This window comes from Narcine bancroftii, chromosome 6, assembly GCF_036971445.1.
Source record: "Narcine bancroftii isolate sNarBan1 chromosome 6, sNarBan1.hap1, whole genome shotgun sequence".
Classification (NCBI taxonomy): Eukaryota; Metazoa; Chordata; class Chondrichthyes; order Torpediniformes; family Narcinidae; genus Narcine; species Narcine bancroftii.
In genome coordinates, this window is record NC_091474.1 from 19,011,331 (window position 1) to 19,030,249 (window position 18,919).

The following is an 18,919-nucleotide window of genomic DNA, read 5'->3' on the forward strand; positions in this document are numbered from 1 at the left end:
GGAAATGTCAAGAACTCCACTCTTTGATTGGAGGGCTGAACAGAATTGCCGTCAAACCCAGGGGTGCTGTGCTAATTTTTTTAGATGCTGGAACTGACAAAATGCCTGCCATTTCCTTGATTCATTCTCTCTCTGAAATGAGCAGGTACACCAATTTAAGAGAGAAATGAATGAATAGGCCTTTTAATGTCAAGCACTAAACCAAGATGAAAGAAATATGAATTTCAGGGCCCCACAGAAATATAGTGATTAGTTTACAAGATTATAGCCTATCACTATATTTCACTGTGTAACTGGTACAGTAAAACATTTAATACCTAATTTAGTAATATGACAAAGTATTGCATGGTTGCTCTCACTAATGATCATAAAATATAACTCAATAAGTAAAGTGCGGTAATCATGCATTTTACCAATTTAAAATTAATTCACCAACTTCCCAAATGCACCAATGAGAAGCTTCACAGTAATTTCCACAAAGGGTCAGGCGTAATGTTTTTGGGGGTCTAAAGCAACTTCTGTCCTGGTGTCATCTGCTGTCTGTGGTGGCGTACAGCACAGGATTGCACTGAACTAGAGGAGGTCCATGTAGTTTAACAAACATAAGTGCTGAAGCATGATTTACGAGCATTCTTGAGCATGTTGTTGTTATCAAATTCATATAACTGAATCCACTCTCTCACTTAGTACTAATAGAAATAACTTGTGAACAGCTAAGTAATGGGCGTAGATCTCGGGTAACGCAGCATCCACGATCCTCCACAATCTCTGGAGGCATTTATTAGAGGAAGAAGAAATCTTAAACCTCTTATAGAGAGATTATATTGCAGCTTCTTCAGGATTAGGTGGTATTTCAACAGGCCAGTAGCCTTTATCAAGGAAGCATTTCATTTAGCAGGAATTTATACATATTTTGAGGTTCAGAAGTTTGAGAACCTTTCAAGGATGTCATAAACACATGGTGCTGTAAATTGTTTTATGACTAGTAAGAAACTATAGATAATTGTTGTTGCTTGTTGAGGTAATTTCTCCAAATTTCCCCTTTTTAATGGCCTCTTGAGCTTTTAGTTTTTGTACCAGGTTGCTCTTTAGTCCGTGCTCAGTTGGATCACTGTTTGCAGAAACACTCTGACAGTAAACCAAGTTCATGCATTGTGTTAAACATTGAGCTAAGTCCAATAGAAACTGTTCTAGAGTCTTTTCAACCGACCTTCATAGGTTCTTCTGTCACTCCCAGATTTTGTTTCATCTTCATTGCTTTTTCAAAATGAAAAATTTTGCCGCACTGCTGAAACTGTTCCAAAAGAGCTACCGACCCACCTGGTGCCAAAACACAGCCTATTTTGCAAATTTGTTGTTCTAGTTGAGAGGTACATTTAGATGGTTCCTTTTGATTTAGAGGTGATCGACTGTAAACAGAGTACAATTTGTATATAAATGATTGAAAATTATTAATACCATGAACTTCTCTCACTGAATCACCCACTGCAAGTTCTAATCTGTAATTTAAGACAGTGCCAAATTATCACCTCAGGTTAATATTCCTTGAGAATTGTAGCAACACCATATTTGACACCAAGCATTTCACTCGCTCCATCACTAGCATATGCTACAAGGTTCTGTTTCAAGTGAGAGTAATCAAACCTATGGTCATTGAGACAGTTCTGATCAGGCAGTTCAATGAGGTCTAAAGCCATAAAATGGGGACCACCTTCCTTATCGCTTTCACATTTCAAATAAACTATTAGTGTAGTCTTGATGCTTAGGTTTGTTGATTTATCAATGTGAACAGAAATGTATATTTGCTGGCAAATTTTCTTTTTCATATTAATGGCTATGTGATTATTTCTGTTGCACTAGTTTGGGAATGGAGTCCATTTCCAATGTCAATAACATTTTTGTTTTGAAGTTCCAGTAAGCCAACGTATGGTCTGCCATTCTGAGCTAAATAATATGCAGAATGAAAAATTTGAACAAGGTGCCTTTAGATGTGAACCATTCATGGTGTCACAATTTTCCAAGAGCATCGCCACGTAGAGCAGCAATGTGAGCCTTTGACAGTTTGCGATCATCAATTTTTTTCTGACAGACTTCAAGTGTGTTCTCCAATTGGCTCCACAATAAGATACTTGATACATCTGCCATTCATATCCTTAGAAGTGAAAAATGTCAGATGGCTTATGTTTGCACCTATTTATTATCCTTGAAATCTAACCAGGGATAAGTTTCCTTTTTCTTCCACATTTCTTCTGTCCAAATGCTTGAAGAGGGACACAAGCATGACTTCGAAGCACCATTCAGAACTACATTTGGACCCAGTTAGAAAATATAACCTAGAGGCAAGCGAAACACAGCTTTTGTCACTCACTGTATTCACTATCAGTCTCTTGTATGTTATTCTTGTTACACTCCTCAGCTTGTTTACGAAAGTTAACATTATCTCTCTCCATCTAAGCCTTGATCTCCTTTCTTCCCTTTCCCATCAGAGAGCTACCCTTAGTCCTCTCCTGTCACTTATCAGCCTCTTTCTCTTCTACTCTCCCATCTGTATCCATCTTGCTTGTGTGCCCCCCCACCCCCCCCCACATTTTTTAAGTGTACCTGTTTTAGAAAATTTCTGAAACTTTACTACTTCTGGATGCTGCGTGACCTTCTGAGTTTCTCCAGCACTTTTGTGTATTGCACTCGACTCCAGCATTTGCAGATTTTCTTGCTTTCGTATAGTCTTACCAAACCTGACTTGGGAGAAGAACCGTGTGGGCCACTTTTACATTTCCCCCCAAATCGACCAAATGGCCACTTCCTTGGATCATAAATCCCAGACTGGAAGAGAACGAGAAAATAACGGGAGGACCACCCATCATTAGCAGAGAATCTGTACTCAAACTGCACCAAGACCCTCCCGGCCTAGTTGACCTGACAGTCTTCCTCGCGGGCAAACACATGGAGATGGTGTTCGAGTGTGGACAATCCTACAGGAACACAAGTCAGACCTTGACCGTCACATTCACAGCACCATGGCTGCTGGACAAACGTACTAGACTCTTGTAATGTCTGAGTACGTCCCATTACTTAGGCAGGATGGACCCAGAGGAGGTGGTACAATGGTATGAAGATCTGAGGGATTGTCTATGTCCCACCTGCCCCACTTCATCCACAAATCAAACACCATAAACTAAAAGCAAAATGGTTTATTTCCTGTTTGACTGTTGAGTTATTTTTCCCCTTGGGGAAAAAAGAAGTCACCATCTGTGTAAGAGGACGCTTGTTGACCAGGTCCGCGGCACCCGCCACTGGATGCAGGGAGCCTCTTTCCTTGCCATCTTCTTTATCAGCTTTTTCCAATCAACCCTGTCGTCGAACTTCTGCTTCGACCTTTTTGCTCTCAGCATCTTGAGGCCAAGAACAGAGAAGCCGCCAGCCTAACTCCTTCCATGGCCCTCACTATGCCCCTTTCAACTCTGACCAACGTGGGTGGATCCTACCAGGATACCAGTGGATAATTCCTGCACAAATTTGATTTATACCACCCATATTGCAAGACAAAGTGAACAATCCTCCCAATTTGTTTGTTTTTCTGTAACCTCGTAGTAGCATGAATAAGGTGAACCCTGCCTTGATGTGATTGACTGCTCAGGCACCCAATCAGCATCCGGCTCTCCCCCCAGCCCGCCACCTCATCCCGGTGGGGACGACCCATCAGGGTGAAGCCAGTTGTTGTAGCAGCTTCAGGTCTCGACGTGACGTATCCTTCAGCTATTGAGGGCTTCATTCATGTACCCAAGCCCAACGAGGAAGGGTTTCAGGACAAATTTTTCAGGAAAATGAAGGAGAATCCATTTGTGCTGATTGGTTATTAGTGGTATTTTTACCCTGCCAACCACCACCCTCTCTCCACATATCTGAACCCAACAACTGCTTCCATAAAATCTCCTTTATTTAATATGAGGTTGCTGTTAAATTCTGTACTAGTTAAAATTCTCGACTTGTTTATTTTGCCTTTTCTTACAGAGGTGCTGGAGCACTGCTCTGGCAGCACTACACCCCTGGTAAAACTTTTGTGTGGCTTGAGTGTTTTCAGCCATTTTCCACTGGAAGTTCCCATTGTTTGATTTCTGTCATTGCAGAAACCAGCTTTGGTCTAATATGGTTTGCAGTCATGAGATTGGGAAGCATTTGAGAGCACTGGCTACTGCAAATGTTTTGAGACCAGTTAATTTCTCACTATAGAAGGCAGATTTGTGCTCTAGAACAAGCTATGCTTTTCATCAGACTCTCGTAACAGTTATAACACTGATGTGCACAAAATGGATATTGCCCAGACCTTTCCTGTTTGCAAAAATAGGACCAATTCATTTGGGACATCAATCCACTTTCAATCATCGGAAAAGATTTAGAAGTGTTGTTGAAACTGCAGTCAAACAGCAGTTGCTTTTGAATAATTTGTGCATTCATGAACAATTTGAGTTTTGTCATTCATAGCTCCAAACCTGATCAAAACCTTATCTAAGTATGGACCAAAGTGCTGAACTTGCAAAGTAAACTGAGAATAAAACTTTTTGATGTCGAGGCAACTTTGGCAGAGGAACCCTGATAAAACTTAAGTCAGTCGGTGTAAAAAGATTATGATCATGGTTGTTGGAAGTCGATTATCTCAACACCAAGATGTCACTACCAGTATTCTTCAAGGCAGTGTGCAAGCTGCATCATCAGCTATTTCATCAAAGGTTTCTTTCCCACTCCCTTTCCACTATAATATCAGATGTGAGGATGTTTCAAGATATCTCCGATTCAGAATCAGAATTTGACATGAAATTTGCAGCAGAATCAGTGTAAACATTCATATTATAACCATCTTACAACATACATTTTAATTAAAAAAAAAATAGGAGTGCACGAAAAGTAAAGCAGTTTCTTTGGTTCATTGATTATTCAGCAATCTGATGGCAGCGGGGAAGAGGCTGTCCTTGTGCAGCTGAGTGATCGTCTTTAGGCTCCTATACCTTTCCCCGATGGTAATAGAGTGAAGAGGGCATGGCCTGGGTGGTGGGGGTCTTTGAGGATGGAGGCTGCTTTTTTTTTTAAGACACCGCCTACTGTAGATGTCCTCAATGGAGTGAAGTCTGGTGCCTGTGATGTCGCAGCCCATTCTAGCTCCCGCTGCCCCCACTGTCTGAAGTTGTGATCTCTCAGTTCCCTGACCGCGGATCCTTGCCCTGGCCAGAGGCTCCTAGGGGCCGGCTGCCCACCTATTAGAGCTTCTGATGCCTGACACCCTGGCCATAGACTCTCTGCGAGGCCCCAGTTGCCTGCTCATCTGATCTCATGATGTCCTGAAAGTGGACTTAGCATCCAGTCCTGGCCATCCAAGCTTCTGATACCTTGAACAACACAGGTACTTCCAGTGGTCAAAATATGACCCATGTAAAATTTGGTCCCACCCCCCAAATTTGACCCAAAAAACTTGACTATTACATGAGGATATATGGTATGATTCTGTCATGTCTGCTGTAAGTGCATTATCTGATGTTAGTTGAGATAAACATTGCAGATATTGTGAATTTACCTTTCAATTTTGAGCTCATGTGTGGGGCATCATGTTGTATTGAAAGTTGCGTTCAGTGGTGGGCAGGTGAACTTGAGTTTGCAGAACTTTTAAGTTTTTTTTTTCTTTATCGCTTCTTTCAGAAAATAAACAGACGACTGCATTTGTCCAAAACAAAGCACAGTAAATTTAATGAGTCCGGCCAGCTTGCATTTTTCTATTTGTTTTCTTTTCTCTGGGGAAGCAGCATATTGACTGGAGTAAGTATATATTTTGATTCAAGTGTTTGCTTGGATAATTGTATAAAATAAAATGGCAATATATAAGGTTTTCTTTTATTTTAACAGGAGAAGTTTACAACAGATCCTACTCTCTTATGGGAAAAATATCCACATCTCCACATGTTGTAAGCATGTTTTTTCTAATTATCAAATGTTAAAAGTTTTTTTGGAAAAAGAATTGTATGTTGTATATCTGAAACCAGAATAGTTATTAGGAATTATTTACTCCACATTGAACTTGAAAGCATTTTGTCATATGAATCAAATGCATATGATTGTGTGATGTTGCTTTCTGCTGTTGTCTGCATTTAGCATATCTACATCATAACATTGAGGGATTATTGTCCAAGGTAATTTTCTTGTATGATATCTTGGTATTTGCCAAAAGGCAACAACTGTATGCTCCGGTTTCTTCCCATATTCCAAAGACGTATGGGGTTAGTTGGTTAATTGGTCATATGGGTGTATTTGGGTGGCGGGGGTTTGGGTGCTGGTATGGACTGCACTGTGCCAAAGCTCTAAAATTTAAAAAAACCTCATCAGCAATTACCTGTTTCTAATCCCTTTTTGAATTATTAACAAAAGCAACATATTGTTAAAATATTTGCTTCTATATATGTTACAAATCCTTTACTTCATTTCAACAGGAAGCAATACATTTTCAAATATACCTTGGTTAATACTTCAAAGTAGACGATTTAACCAAGACAAATATTCTTAAAATATTTGCTTTAATTACTAAAGCGGAGTTTTATTTTAAAAAATAGAAGAGTTAATTTGATTAATTGTAAATTTCCTACTGGCTTCTAAGAAAGTGGGATAATAAAATGGGTGAATGCTTAATTGTGGATGCAGATTCGATGGGCAAAGGGCTTATTTTCATGTATGTGATTGTGATAAACTGTGAATATTTTCTTTTCACCTTTGCCCAGTTCACTTAAACACTAATATTTTTATGCAATGGTGTTATTCATTTTAATAACTCTTTATAATGGCTATTTATAATTCTTATCCCTATGCACTTTAGCAGTGAGAAAAATGTAAATGATAACTTGAAAAATATGCTTCTGCTAATTTTAGTTTTTATTAATAGCATATACCCTTGGACTGATTGCTCTTTAGCCCTTCTTGGATTGACTTCCAATTCTTTCTCAAGCGGGAAATGGTATGCTTCTGAAAACAGTTATCAGGTTCAGGCTGCATTTAGGAAGGAGGTTGCCAGAAACTTGTGATCATATTGGCAGTCTTCCTATCCCATCTTCCAATATGTTGCATGTTTCCATCTCTTCATTCCTTTTGGTATAAATCCCTTTACCTTTGCATGATCCATTTCCCATTTAACAACCCATCATTACTCAGCTTTTGAATAGTCTACTCAGTCCCCCATGTCCTTCATCACCTTGTCCATAAGTATTTCCCCAACTACCAGACTTTCTGTCATTCTTTCCTCCACTTTTTTAAAAAACTATTTATTCGTTCAAAAAACAAATAATATATGACATATGCAGCAATTGAACATGAATGGTTTTTTTTGTATATAGAAAAAAAGAAAAAAAAAGAACCCCCCCATTCAGCCAACTCTCCTAAGAAGAGCCATAAAAAAAGAAAAAAGAAAGAATATTAAAGAAAAAGTTAAATATACATATTAAAATCTAGTCAATATAAATTGAAATGTAAATATTCCGAGTATAACAGCCACATTAATAAAAAAATTATAATTATCATCTTTCCTCCACTCTGATTTCTCAAAAGGCAACAAGAACCCCAGAATTCTATTATCCTTTCTTTTCAAAATTTACTGAAGACATTTGCTGTGGAATAGTTCCATTGCCACCATCACCTAATAGCCAGTTTTGAAGCTTAGTTTTGATGCGAGTTTTAGAAGCCTGCTCAACCATGAGGTGTTATAGATGTCCTCAATCCTACACTCAACAAATGTCAACATGTACGTTCTTAAGTTGACAATAATTATGATTCTCTCACCTGAACTTGAAGATTAGAAGTGTACATCAAGAGCAGATTATTCTTGGACTTTTTTCTAAAAAGTTATTTACGGCTTGCCTTTTGATCAAAACCTTTGCCTGCTTCTGAGTCCTGCAGCATGAAAACAGGCTAGATGGCTGACTATGGCTGTGCTCACCATCAAACATTCATGTACACATCCAATATTTCTCTCAAAAGAAAATCCCTGTAGTTACAGGGAGAACATGCAAACTCCACACAGACAGTACAAAGGACAGAATTGAACCTGGTTCGGAGCTGAGGCAGCAGTTCTTTTAGCTGCACCATTGTTCCACTTTTGAAGTGGAGAAAACATATATTAGGTTTTTTTACTATATTCAGGATTTAAAAAAAATCTTATTGTGGAATGTGCTCTAGCATTGCCATCCATCTTGGCACATTTAGATTAATAAGGATCTAGTTTTGCAATAATGTCTGAGTTACTACAGAAGCATATTTAAATACAGCAAGGATGTATTAAAGTTTATGGTCATTTATCCTTCAATCCATAAAATTAGGAGTGCAGATGTTTGCTTTGAAAGTTTATGTGCAAACACACTGATGATACCCTCAGATAATGAGAAAGCCATAATAATGGGAGCATGCATTGAGAACTGGTCGAAATTCAGAAAACTGATTAAGTGGCACAAATGTTATTTAAGGGCTGAGCAATATTGAGCTTCAACTTTATTTTGCAGAAACTTTCATTTTTAGGTATTACTTGTATGGTTTGCACTTACAATATATTGTTTGGTTCAGCTTTCAGGTGAAATTTTTCTACATTTGCCAGATCGCCTATTGGCTCCATGCGTTACCAGAGCTCTATTTTCAGAAAGTTAGAAAGGTGATTATGTACGAATGTTATTTTACACAAGTTTAAAAATATTTAAAATTATGTGCATCAACAAAATTTGCAAATTTTATATACTTGATACAGAATGAGAAAAGGGACACATTTGAAAAGTTTTGACTTGCTAAGTAATTTTTTAAAAAGACTTGGCCTTTTGTTAGACAGTGCTTCCATGTCTGATTGTAACCCCATTGATGCTAACTTTAATTTTCAAGAAAATTTTTGAATTAAGTTTAAATTCCTTAAAAGCCACTCTGCTGTCTCCTGCTGCCTATCCTTTCTGTATAAATATACTTTAAGATGCAAATGACCATCAATGTTGTGTCTGCTTCTTTATCAGTATTGTGGCTTATTTAGGTCTTTTATACTGTTGTCCTTCTTTTGTACATCAGACGATCATTTATTCTTGATCATTTCATCATACTTTGGAGCATGTCATATAAGCATGTTCACATAATAGTCCTATCAACCAGGCCAAGTCTGTTAAAGGGTGAAGTCAATGTGTTTAGCTTACAGAATTGATTATCAAAAGCTGAGATCAGCACAGCAACTGAAGGAAATAATTATTTGGATTTAAATTTATTCTTACTTTTGTGTTCGGTACCTGAATTGCTCTTCAACCTTTCCATCTGAAGGTTCTGCAATTCAGTTGGGTATGTGGCACATCTCTGTGACAGGGAACTTGGAATCTTGGTGATTATTGATGCTTATTGCACAGTTTCTGCTAATACAGGGATCAAACATGTTGATTAACAAATGATCAGTTAGTGACTATCCTTGTGGGATGGGTGAACGAGGTGAATAAGGTTGAGATGACTTCAGGATAACGCGTCAGTCAGCAAAATTTATAATTGATAAGTTAATCCCTTACTTGAACAATCTGAAGTGCAAAAAGGGCATTATAAATTTTTTAAAAATGCTAAAAATTAAAATTGTAGCTGTAGACTTAACTTTTGGGATTGATTTTTTTCCTAATAAAATTGTGGGTAGATTGCTCCTTGCCAAACAAGCATCTTAACCGGATCTTTGTTTAAAAAGTGATACCACAGAGCTCCTGTGTGATTAAAACTCAGAATTTGGACAAGTGGAATCTGGTCATGTGTTCAAAGTGAAAAATTACACACCTGCCTGTAAGATGAGGCCGCCGACTTAAATTTTCCACTAAACTGCTGAAGCACAAATGTTACTGTCCATGTATATCAGCTGCTCAGTTGATTTTTTTTAAAAAGGATGGGGCATTCAAATTGATTTCCTTTCTAAATTTGTTATTTTTGAATATGAGCAAGATACAGTTACTTGTGATTTCCATGGCAAATTAAGAATAATTAATAAATGTATGTCAGAATTGTATTCCTTTGAACAGAGATATTCAGCTGAATAAACCGACCATGAAGGGGTGTATAAAACAAATGACCACTTTTTCCCCCATTTTAGAGGAGTGGTCCATGAATTGATCTGAACAAGTTTGGAATGCTTTGGAATCCAGTTCAAATTATAGTTGAAACTGCCATTTAAATTTGACAACTTTAAGGAGATTCATTTTTGAATGCAAGGAAATGATGTGTAGTCTTTTTTTTTTGTTGCATCGTTCTGTATAATTTATTTTACTTTTTAAAAATTTTCATGTTCTTTGAAATCCTCCCGTGCCATTCCAGTAAGGTGGGCAGACAACTGAGCAGTCTGTTTCAAAGCCTCTTCAACTTTTCTGCAAGATGTGTCGCAGTGGTTGAAGCGATACTCCTGACTTCTCCCTCCCTCTTGGGAAGCACCTAGTTTCCTGTTTAGCATTATCTTCTGGCATTGTGAACAGTATCAACTCTGGGGAATTGTAGAACAAATCTCCATCCCTGCTTCATGACGCTCATTTGTGTCTTTTCAACTTTTTAAAATTCTGTTCCTCATTTTTTTCAAATTGTTAAATCTTACAGGAGGATATCGCTCGACAGCTGTACTACATTTGCCTTTACATATTCCAAATCACTGGTGCCTATATATTAACGTAAGTTTTCAACCATGTATCTGATGCAGAATTATTTTAAATTTAGATCACAATTTGGATTTATTTTTGTGTAGTGCAACTTTGATTATCTGCCAAAATTAATCTGCTCTGTTTCCTTCATTTGATTTTTGAAAAATGGTGGGTAATTGAGATTCCCTTGAACAAAATACGTTTGATCAACCTTGCATTCTGTTTCTTTTTAGATCTATCATGAGTTCTCTTCAAGGTTGTAAAAGTTCTTATGAAAAGAAACATAATGTTAGGAAAACTACCTGTTGATCAGTACACAACTCCCCCATTCCTTTACTGATCTTTCCTCTAACTGCTGCTGTTCGTCCCTTGCTACCATTTGCACATTGTTCTCCTTGCATTCTTTTCTTTTCAAATCTTTTGGCTGCTAGAGAGTACAATAAACCAAGATTTTAAAAGAAGCAGTACAGTCAATTTATCCTGAAACTTGTGTACTCATTGCATTTTCTAGAGAACCTGCTAATATTACTGTTCCAAAAGCTTTTCTAGATGAAATGAACATAAATCAAATTTCTGTTGCAGTATATTGGGGTGAATATCTTTTTATAATATTGCACCCTTTTGTATAATATTTCTTAACCTAATGATCTTGGTTAAAGAAATGCTTGTAACAAAATGGAAAATTCATTTTTTAAATGACCCTCTCTCCCCCCCCCCCCCCCCCCTGCCATGTTGGTTTAAAAGTGCAAGCAAATTGATGGTGCTCTGGTTGTACTTTTCAAATCAAATTTGATTTTAAAAAGTTTATACTTTTTGTCCATGAAGCTTTTTTCAATTTGTTAAAATGCAAATCTATGTTTCTGCACGATATGTATTTCTTTGAATATATTAAGCCAATACCAAATTAGCAAGAGGGTGATAAATAAAATATTCAAAATACTTGATATCAGTAATAAAATAGAAACAATAAATATGAAGCAGGACAGGCTGTGTATTTGAAGAAACAGCTTGTGTTTCAGATCGATGATATTTCATCACAGATTGAAAAAAACTTGAATTTGCAACACATTTTAAAGCGTAGAGAGAAGATGGAAGGGGCAGAAAGTCTTGAGAAGGTGGTGGGCCAGAGAGATTAAATGTCAAGTAAATTGTAGATGAGGGTAAAGGTGTACAAGAAAAAGGTTTGTAAAATGTATCTGGAATTGCCAGCCAAAAAGGAAAATATATATGCTGTATTTGAAGCATTTCAATTTTCTTCCAAAGCAAATAATTTTAGAATTTGTAAGCAATTAAAATATAATTGCAAAATTAAAAACAAGATGGGAGGAATACTCAGTCAAGCAGCATCTCTGGAGAGAATTAATATTTCAAGACTATGACCTTCAGATCGAAAATCTGTTCATTGGTCATCCTTCTGAATATTCAAATTTTGCTGTTGTACATGGAATTGCTATTATTTCTAAGTACAAGCAGGTTTTGGGACTCTAATCTGAAACTGGAGTCTAGAACTTTTTCTGCTCTGTTTTTGGATCCTCAAATGCATTGAATCTTACAGAGGTTCAGGGTGACAAATCAGCTCTCAGGTTGGACTTGGGGCAAGATCTTTTATTTTCAGGTAGACTGTGGACTGCAAGGAGGGAAGAGGGGGGGAAATAAGGTGAGATTTTTTTTATTGTGAATATTACCTATTTTTAAATTATAATTTAGGTTTGTAGAATTTTGTCTGTTTAATGAATCAAATGTAACAATTTAATTATCAGTGACTGAAAATTAAGGGTGGGTCTTTCCTCAGTATCAAAAACTTTCAGATATGTTTTGTGCTGGGGGCTTTTTCTGGTCACTAGCTATAGAGGGTGTGCAGCGCAGATTTACAAGGTTAGTTCCAGGGATGGCAGGGTTGTCATATGCAGCAAGGCTAGAAAAACTGGACTTGTATCCATTGGAGTTTAGAAGGATGAGGGGGGACATGATTGAGGTATACAAAATCATCAGGGGGATAGACAAGGTGAAGTCTGATTACTTATTCCCAATGATGGGGGAGACGAGGACTAGAGGGCATAGTTTAAGAATACAGGGTAGGCCCTTTAGGACGGAGATGAGAAAGCATTTTTTTACCCAGAGAAGTGTGAATCTGTGGAATGCTCTGCCACAGAGGGTGGTAGAGGCGGATTCGCTGACTATGTTCACTCTTGTGGGTAATGGAGTTGAGGGTTATGGGGATAAGGCTGGAAAGGGGTACTGATGGTAATGATCAGCCATGATCTAAAATTGTGGTGCTGGCCCGACGGGCCAAATGGCCTACTCCAGCTCCTATTGTCTATTGTCTATGCATTACATTGTTTGAGGCCCTGCATTTGCTCAGAGGCTTGCTGTTCAATTCTGGGAATATTTGGATAAGCACCAGTTTTCAGCTCCGTTCAGGGGAATGAGGAACCTGGATGACAGGGATGTACAATATCTGGGCTATTAAATCTGTTTCCGTCTCCACAGATGCTGCCTGTAGTGCTGAGCATTTCAGTCTGTTTTTATTTCAGATTTTCAGCTTCTGCAGTATTCTGCGATTATATTCACTGTTATGGGAGCTAAGCTTTAGTGGCCCTAAGGCAGGCAAAGGAAAATAGACCCAGGTTATTTCCCTTGTACATTTTTCAACGTCCATAAAGATACATAATTGACATTTTGGGCCTGGGCCCTTCTTCAACGTATAAGTAAAGAGCAGGGAATCACCTGAATTGAAAGGCTGGGGAGAAGAATGGGTGGGGGAGGAGTAAAGACCAACAAATAAAAGGTGTTAAGAAGTTACTGGATGGATAGGACATAGGAGAGGGAAAGGTAAGAATTGACTTTGGGGTGTTTGAGGTACTGTTTTTTGGCCCAAACTCTCTTCCCTTTTCCCTGTCTTTCCCATAGTTCTTCTTCCATAGAGCCAAAAGCAAGTTCCCCCTCCCCCAGTCAATTCTCACCTTTCCTCTTTCCTGTGCCCCATCCATATCTAATTAACATTTTTGTCTGTTGGTCTGCACTCTTCCTCCTGCCCATTCTTTCCTTCTCCCCAGCCTTTTAATTTGGTCACCTACTTTATACTCTTACCTTGAAGGTTCAGGCCTGAAACATCTGTTTTATATCTTTACCTCCAATGGTCACTGTTAAGACTTCCTAAGTTTCTTTAGCACTTCTGTTTTTACTACAATCAGTGTTTCCATTTCTCTTTAATGTTATTCAATGGCTTCTGCTGGAAGGTGTAAACAAGTTGATGTTAGGCAAGGATAACATTTGGGTCATAGGTCAGTCACTTGGTCTGCCCACAATAGTTGTCAACGTTTATTCAGAATGAGACACATTTTGGTTTCTAGATAGAAGGCACCTTTGAAAAGTTATTCATTGGGATTGAATCCCCTTGGAATACAGTTAAAAATGGTGGAACAGAGGAAATAATACTTCTAAACAAATTGTTTACTGGGATCTGTGGTTTTGCTTTATAGTATTCAGAGGAGTTACTTTATTGCTTCAGGTTAGTAGTAAATGCACTGCTTTAACCACCCTGCCCCTCTGTATTCCTTGTGTTTAGTAATGCTGAAGTTTACCACGTCCCATCTGAAAGTAAATTGTGGTGCATGTTTTGTCCTTGTGATAGCTTCAACTATGAGTAGACTGTTGGTGCCTGTAATAGCTTTTTTAATGAACTCCACTAATGTGGCTACTTCAAGGTGGGTATTTCCTTTTAGAATTAACACTGATTGTACTGTATCATTTGGAGGTGTATAGAATTTTTACTTAACCTGTTTTTGTGCATTTTTTTTATAACAGCCTCCATAGACTGGGCTTGATTCTCTTGGTGCCGCATTACTTGGTAGAACTTTTGTTTCATGCTTCACGGCTATTTTACTTCAGTGATGAAAACAAGCAAAAGGGGTAAGAGGAGTTTGGTGAACATTATGAAGAATACAATCTGTCAACAATTTTAAAGTACTAAAGTTCTTTTTCTTGAGTAATGGGGGGGGGGGGGCGGTTGGAAATACACAGCGGGTCAGGAGATATCCACAGAGAGAAACGATTAATGTTTTGGTGAATAGCCTTTCATCGCTATTGGAAAAGTCAAATATTTTCTGATACAGAGACAGGTGAAAGGTCTGTAATAAGGTAATTGTAGGAGATCCAAAGCAATAGGAATGATCGTGCAAGGCAGAAGTAGTAGAGATGTTATTTCAAGGCACCTGTTTGAATATAGGCAGTCAGCGATGATTAAATGAAATCCTGAAGTTCCCCTTTTTTGAGCATGGGAAGCTATGAACTAACAAATTGAAAGATCATGTGCAATCTCTTGAGCATCCATAATCACTAATTGAACATTGCTGGAGGCTAAGAGCAGAAAGGTCGGAATTTAACTGATAGCTCAGTGTTGGGTTGTGGGTTGAATGGATGTTGGGTTTGAAAATGTGCATATTCACTTAGTATAATGAGGCTACATCCTGATAGAAATAGAAATAAATCATTGTTTTACCTTAATGTATTCTTTGTGGTCTGGATTGTTAGGGACTTTAATAGGGTGAATACAGAAATGCCATTTCTTCAGATGCAAAATCAGTCAAAAGCCATCATCAATTTAAATAATTGCTAAGTGAATCTGTATCTAATTTTGAAAAAAATTGGAATGGCTCTTGGAGCATAAAATACATGGAATATTTTATTTGAATCAATAACAAACAACATAAATCATATCACATTATTATGAAATATATGTTGATTTATATATAGAGAAAAAAGAAGACTACTAAAAAGAACCTCATCTAACCCTTAACTAAACCCTCCCACTCAACTACCCTACAACCCCCCACTAAAAACAAATCTAAATTACTAAAATGCATACTAAGTGTAATTATATATTAAATTGGATTGCTTCAGAAAACGCTCAAAGATCCTTTCACCGGTCTGGAGGATTCAAAGGAATTAGCAAACAGGCTCCAAATCTGTAAAAATACAGAATATTAACCTCTCAAATTTTATGTATTTTTTTCTAATGGAATACAATTTTGAATCCCTGTTTGCCATCTTCCTAATGCTAATAAAACATCTGATTCCAAGTAACAGCAATACATTTTCTTGCTATCACCAAAGCTAATTTAAGAAATTTCAATTGAAAATCTGATAAATGTAATTTAGGAATTATACTTTCAAAATTTCCCATCAAAAATGACTAGGGTTCAACAGAGCATAAATACTTTACCACAAAGTAGTTGAGCTAAGATGAAAGGGTATGGAATGTTACTATTATGTGCAGTTAGAATGGAACATACAACTTGTAATTACTGGAATAAATTTAATGTTGCAAAATGTTGAATGAGCTTAAGAAAATAAATTGAATAAATATCTTCACAGTTAATTTTGAAGTGTTTCAGCAAATCAAACTGCATCTGTGGAGGGTCATTTACTTTCAACTGGATGAGACTTGAAAAGGTTATTGAACTGAAATGTGAACACTTCTTCTCTTTCCACAGATCTTGCCTGTCTTGCTGAGTATTTTCAGCATGTACTGTTTTATCCCAGATTTCTTGGCATTGTGTCATGTATCCTTTCATCAATGAAGTTAAAATTTAGTAATCAGTTTTAAAAAGGTTTTTTTTAATCCCTAGCTTTACTCTCTGGGCTCTGCTTTTTGTAATGGCCCGTCTTCTTACCTTGACGCTGTCTGTCCTCACTTTTGGCTTTGGCTTGGCAAGAGCAGAAAATCAAGACTTTTCAGTGGCAAATGGAAACTTCAACACACTGACAATCAGGTATTATGCCAGTAAAGTGTAGTTCAATATTTGGAGGGAAAATATGATGTTTCAATTTAAAAGGCATGGGTCAGAATTACTTTATTGCTCTTGAAGATTTTGCTCTTAGATTTAGATTTATTTTTCAGGACATATTTCCTTCATTTTTGTTCACACCCCAGTGATTTGCATTGTCTCTGTCCAAGATGACCATTGATCTTTCATTAGCACTACTTGGAGTAACAATAACTGTTGGCTGATCATTAACTTAAAATCTTTGTTTCTCTACTCACTTATGGGCTACTGATTTATCTTTTGTATTTCATTTTCTATTTGTTTTCTAAAATTGGAATTTTTTTGATCCTTCATAATGTTAAAGATTAATTTGGGTCATCTTTACAAAATAACCAAGGAGCTCATTCCTAAGAATAATATGCAAGGAATTCTACTGGTGACAATTATTCATTATAACCTTTGTGTCAAATAGTCTGAATTTCAATACCAATCTTTTTTAACCTTTTCTAATCTGTGTGGATGCAATATCAACTTAAAATCTGCAATATACTATACATTTATTTCCAAATGTAAATGTTTAATTATTTTGTTCTCATTTGAGCTTTGATTTTTTTTTAATTAATGGCTTGAAGATATAATGATGGAATAATCTCAAGAAATGATGCAGTTTCTTGGTTTATAATTATTGGGGCACATTTTGCTCTTGCATTTTTACCTGTAGCTGTTTCAAGAATTTTCTTTTTTTTAACCCTTCATTTTGAAAATATTTGAGTAGTTAGAATCTGGAATTTGGAACATTTTTCCTTTGGGTGTTTAAGTTCTTGTCCAAGTTTCACCAGGTTACTATTTTTGTACTAATAGGTCTACAAAAGAAAGGCCATACCAGCTAATCTTAATATTTTTTAAGACTAAAAATAATCTTTTTAGATGGGATGAATACTGATTCATTTCTTCATGTTTTAAACATGCCATGAATTGACAAGCTAATTGAAAATATAGTTTGTTTGTGGAATGTAACGTAATTTGTTTTGTGTATTTCCTCTACCATATGAATAAAGATAGAACATTATGCATCATAAAATTCAGAAGGTAAAGGTTAATTTCTAAGACTTTCCATGCTGACCTGTTTCTGCCACTTGTATAGCTCTTGAGTGTTGATTATCCTCAGAAATTTACTTGTTCTTTGGAGGAAAGTGTTGCAAGAGCAAAAGACCACAGCATGTGGTGGAAAAAAATAACTTGTAGAGAACAGAGGTTTGTTGCAAATGTAATAAAGGTAAAACTATCACAAATTTTTAGCTTTAAAATTTAAAAAAAACTTTGAAATTTTATTTCCAGATTTAATTTATTTAAATAAATAATAAGATTCATTATAATTAGATGCTGTAATCAGCCAAAAGCAATAGCTTCTAGATTTCATGCGTGTATTTTTATTTTGAATCATCAAGTGATTCATTAATCTGTGGGTGCCTCTGTTTGAACAGGATTAGTTGCTTAGCAGCTATTTGTCTAACACAAGCATGGATGATGTGGAAGTTTATTAACTTCCAGCTGAAGAAGTGGAGAGAACATGCACAGAATCAGATCCCAAAAAAGAAAGTAGCTAATGCCAAGAACAAACAATCAAAAAAGGAACACAAGTGTAAGTATAAAGTGAAGTGGGGAACAACTTGCTTTGAGAATCAACTATTAGAGAGGAAAAATCTGCAAGTTGGAATTAAAGCCTAGCTTCCACAAAGATTGAGGGAACACCTTTATGCGGTTGGATTTAAATTTTAATTTAATTTTTAAAATTTAGATATACAGCATGGTAATAGGCTTTTCTGACCCACCAACCTGTACTGCTCAAATATACCTATTAACCTACGAACCCTGTATGTTTTTGAAGGATGGTAAGAAACCAGAGCACCCAGAGGAAATCAGTGCAGACATGTGGAAAATGTACAAAATCCTTACAAACCGTGCTGGATTTGAACACAGGTTGCTGGCGCGATAATAGCTTTGTGCTAACCAGGCCACCCAAGTTTGGATCAGCTATCAAAAATTTGTTAATGCTGGTACAGATACTTGGTGAGTCATGGAAGGCAACAGATTGTCAATGTATCAGGCTGTAATCCTTCATCAGGAAAGCATAAAAAGGACAAAAACCCAAGTAAAGGGGTGGGCAGGAGGCCAAGATTATAGGCTGGCAAGTTAAGTGAATGGTGGGGGGGGGGGGGAAAGGAGTGAAAACAAGATAGGAGGAAGAGGGCAGAGAAAAATTCACTCTGATAGAAGGAAGGAAAGGGGTGCGGAGCTAGAAGAAAGGTGTGGGTAATGGAGGGCTGTGGCCTTCTTGATGGAGTGGAAGCTGACTGGAAGCAATAAATGACTCCGACAGCTTCTTGGCAGAACCATTGCCTCATTAGGAAGGACCGTTGGAGCCCTTGATGGTGATGATGGAGGAGGTGCAGGTTTACCACTTGGTGCGGTCACAGGAAAAAATGCTATTGGGCAATTAGTGGG

General features: G+C 37.1%; 1 protein-coding gene across 7 annotated transcripts in view; it reads left to right on the top strand.

Annotated features, from left to right (window-relative positions):
- LOC138735781 (translocating chain-associated membrane protein 1-like 1) overlaps positions 1 to 18,919 on the top strand; it is a 54,530-nt gene that overhangs the window by 30,543 nt on the left and 5,068 nt on the right. For 5 of the 7 annotated variants that reach the window (XM_069884203.1, XM_069884206.1, XM_069884205.1 and 2 more), the window contains 7 exons: positions 5,689 to 5,805; positions 5,893 to 5,951; positions 8,587 to 8,671; positions 10,606 to 10,676; positions 14,454 to 14,558; positions 16,277 to 16,420; positions 18,303 to 18,484. In XM_069884203.1, the coding sequence (XP_069740304.1) occupies positions 5,689 to 5,805; positions 5,893 to 5,951; positions 8,587 to 8,671; positions 10,606 to 10,676; positions 14,454 to 14,558; positions 16,277 to 16,420; positions 18,303 to 18,484 (763 nt within the window). Of the gene's footprint in view, positions 1 to 5,688; positions 5,806 to 5,892; positions 5,952 to 8,586; positions 8,672 to 10,605; positions 10,677 to 14,453; positions 14,559 to 16,276; positions 16,421 to 17,898; positions 18,057 to 18,302; positions 18,485 to 18,919 lie in introns of all 7 variants that reach the window. The other 2 variants (XM_069884204.1, XM_069884209.1) reach the window with 2 other exon arrangements.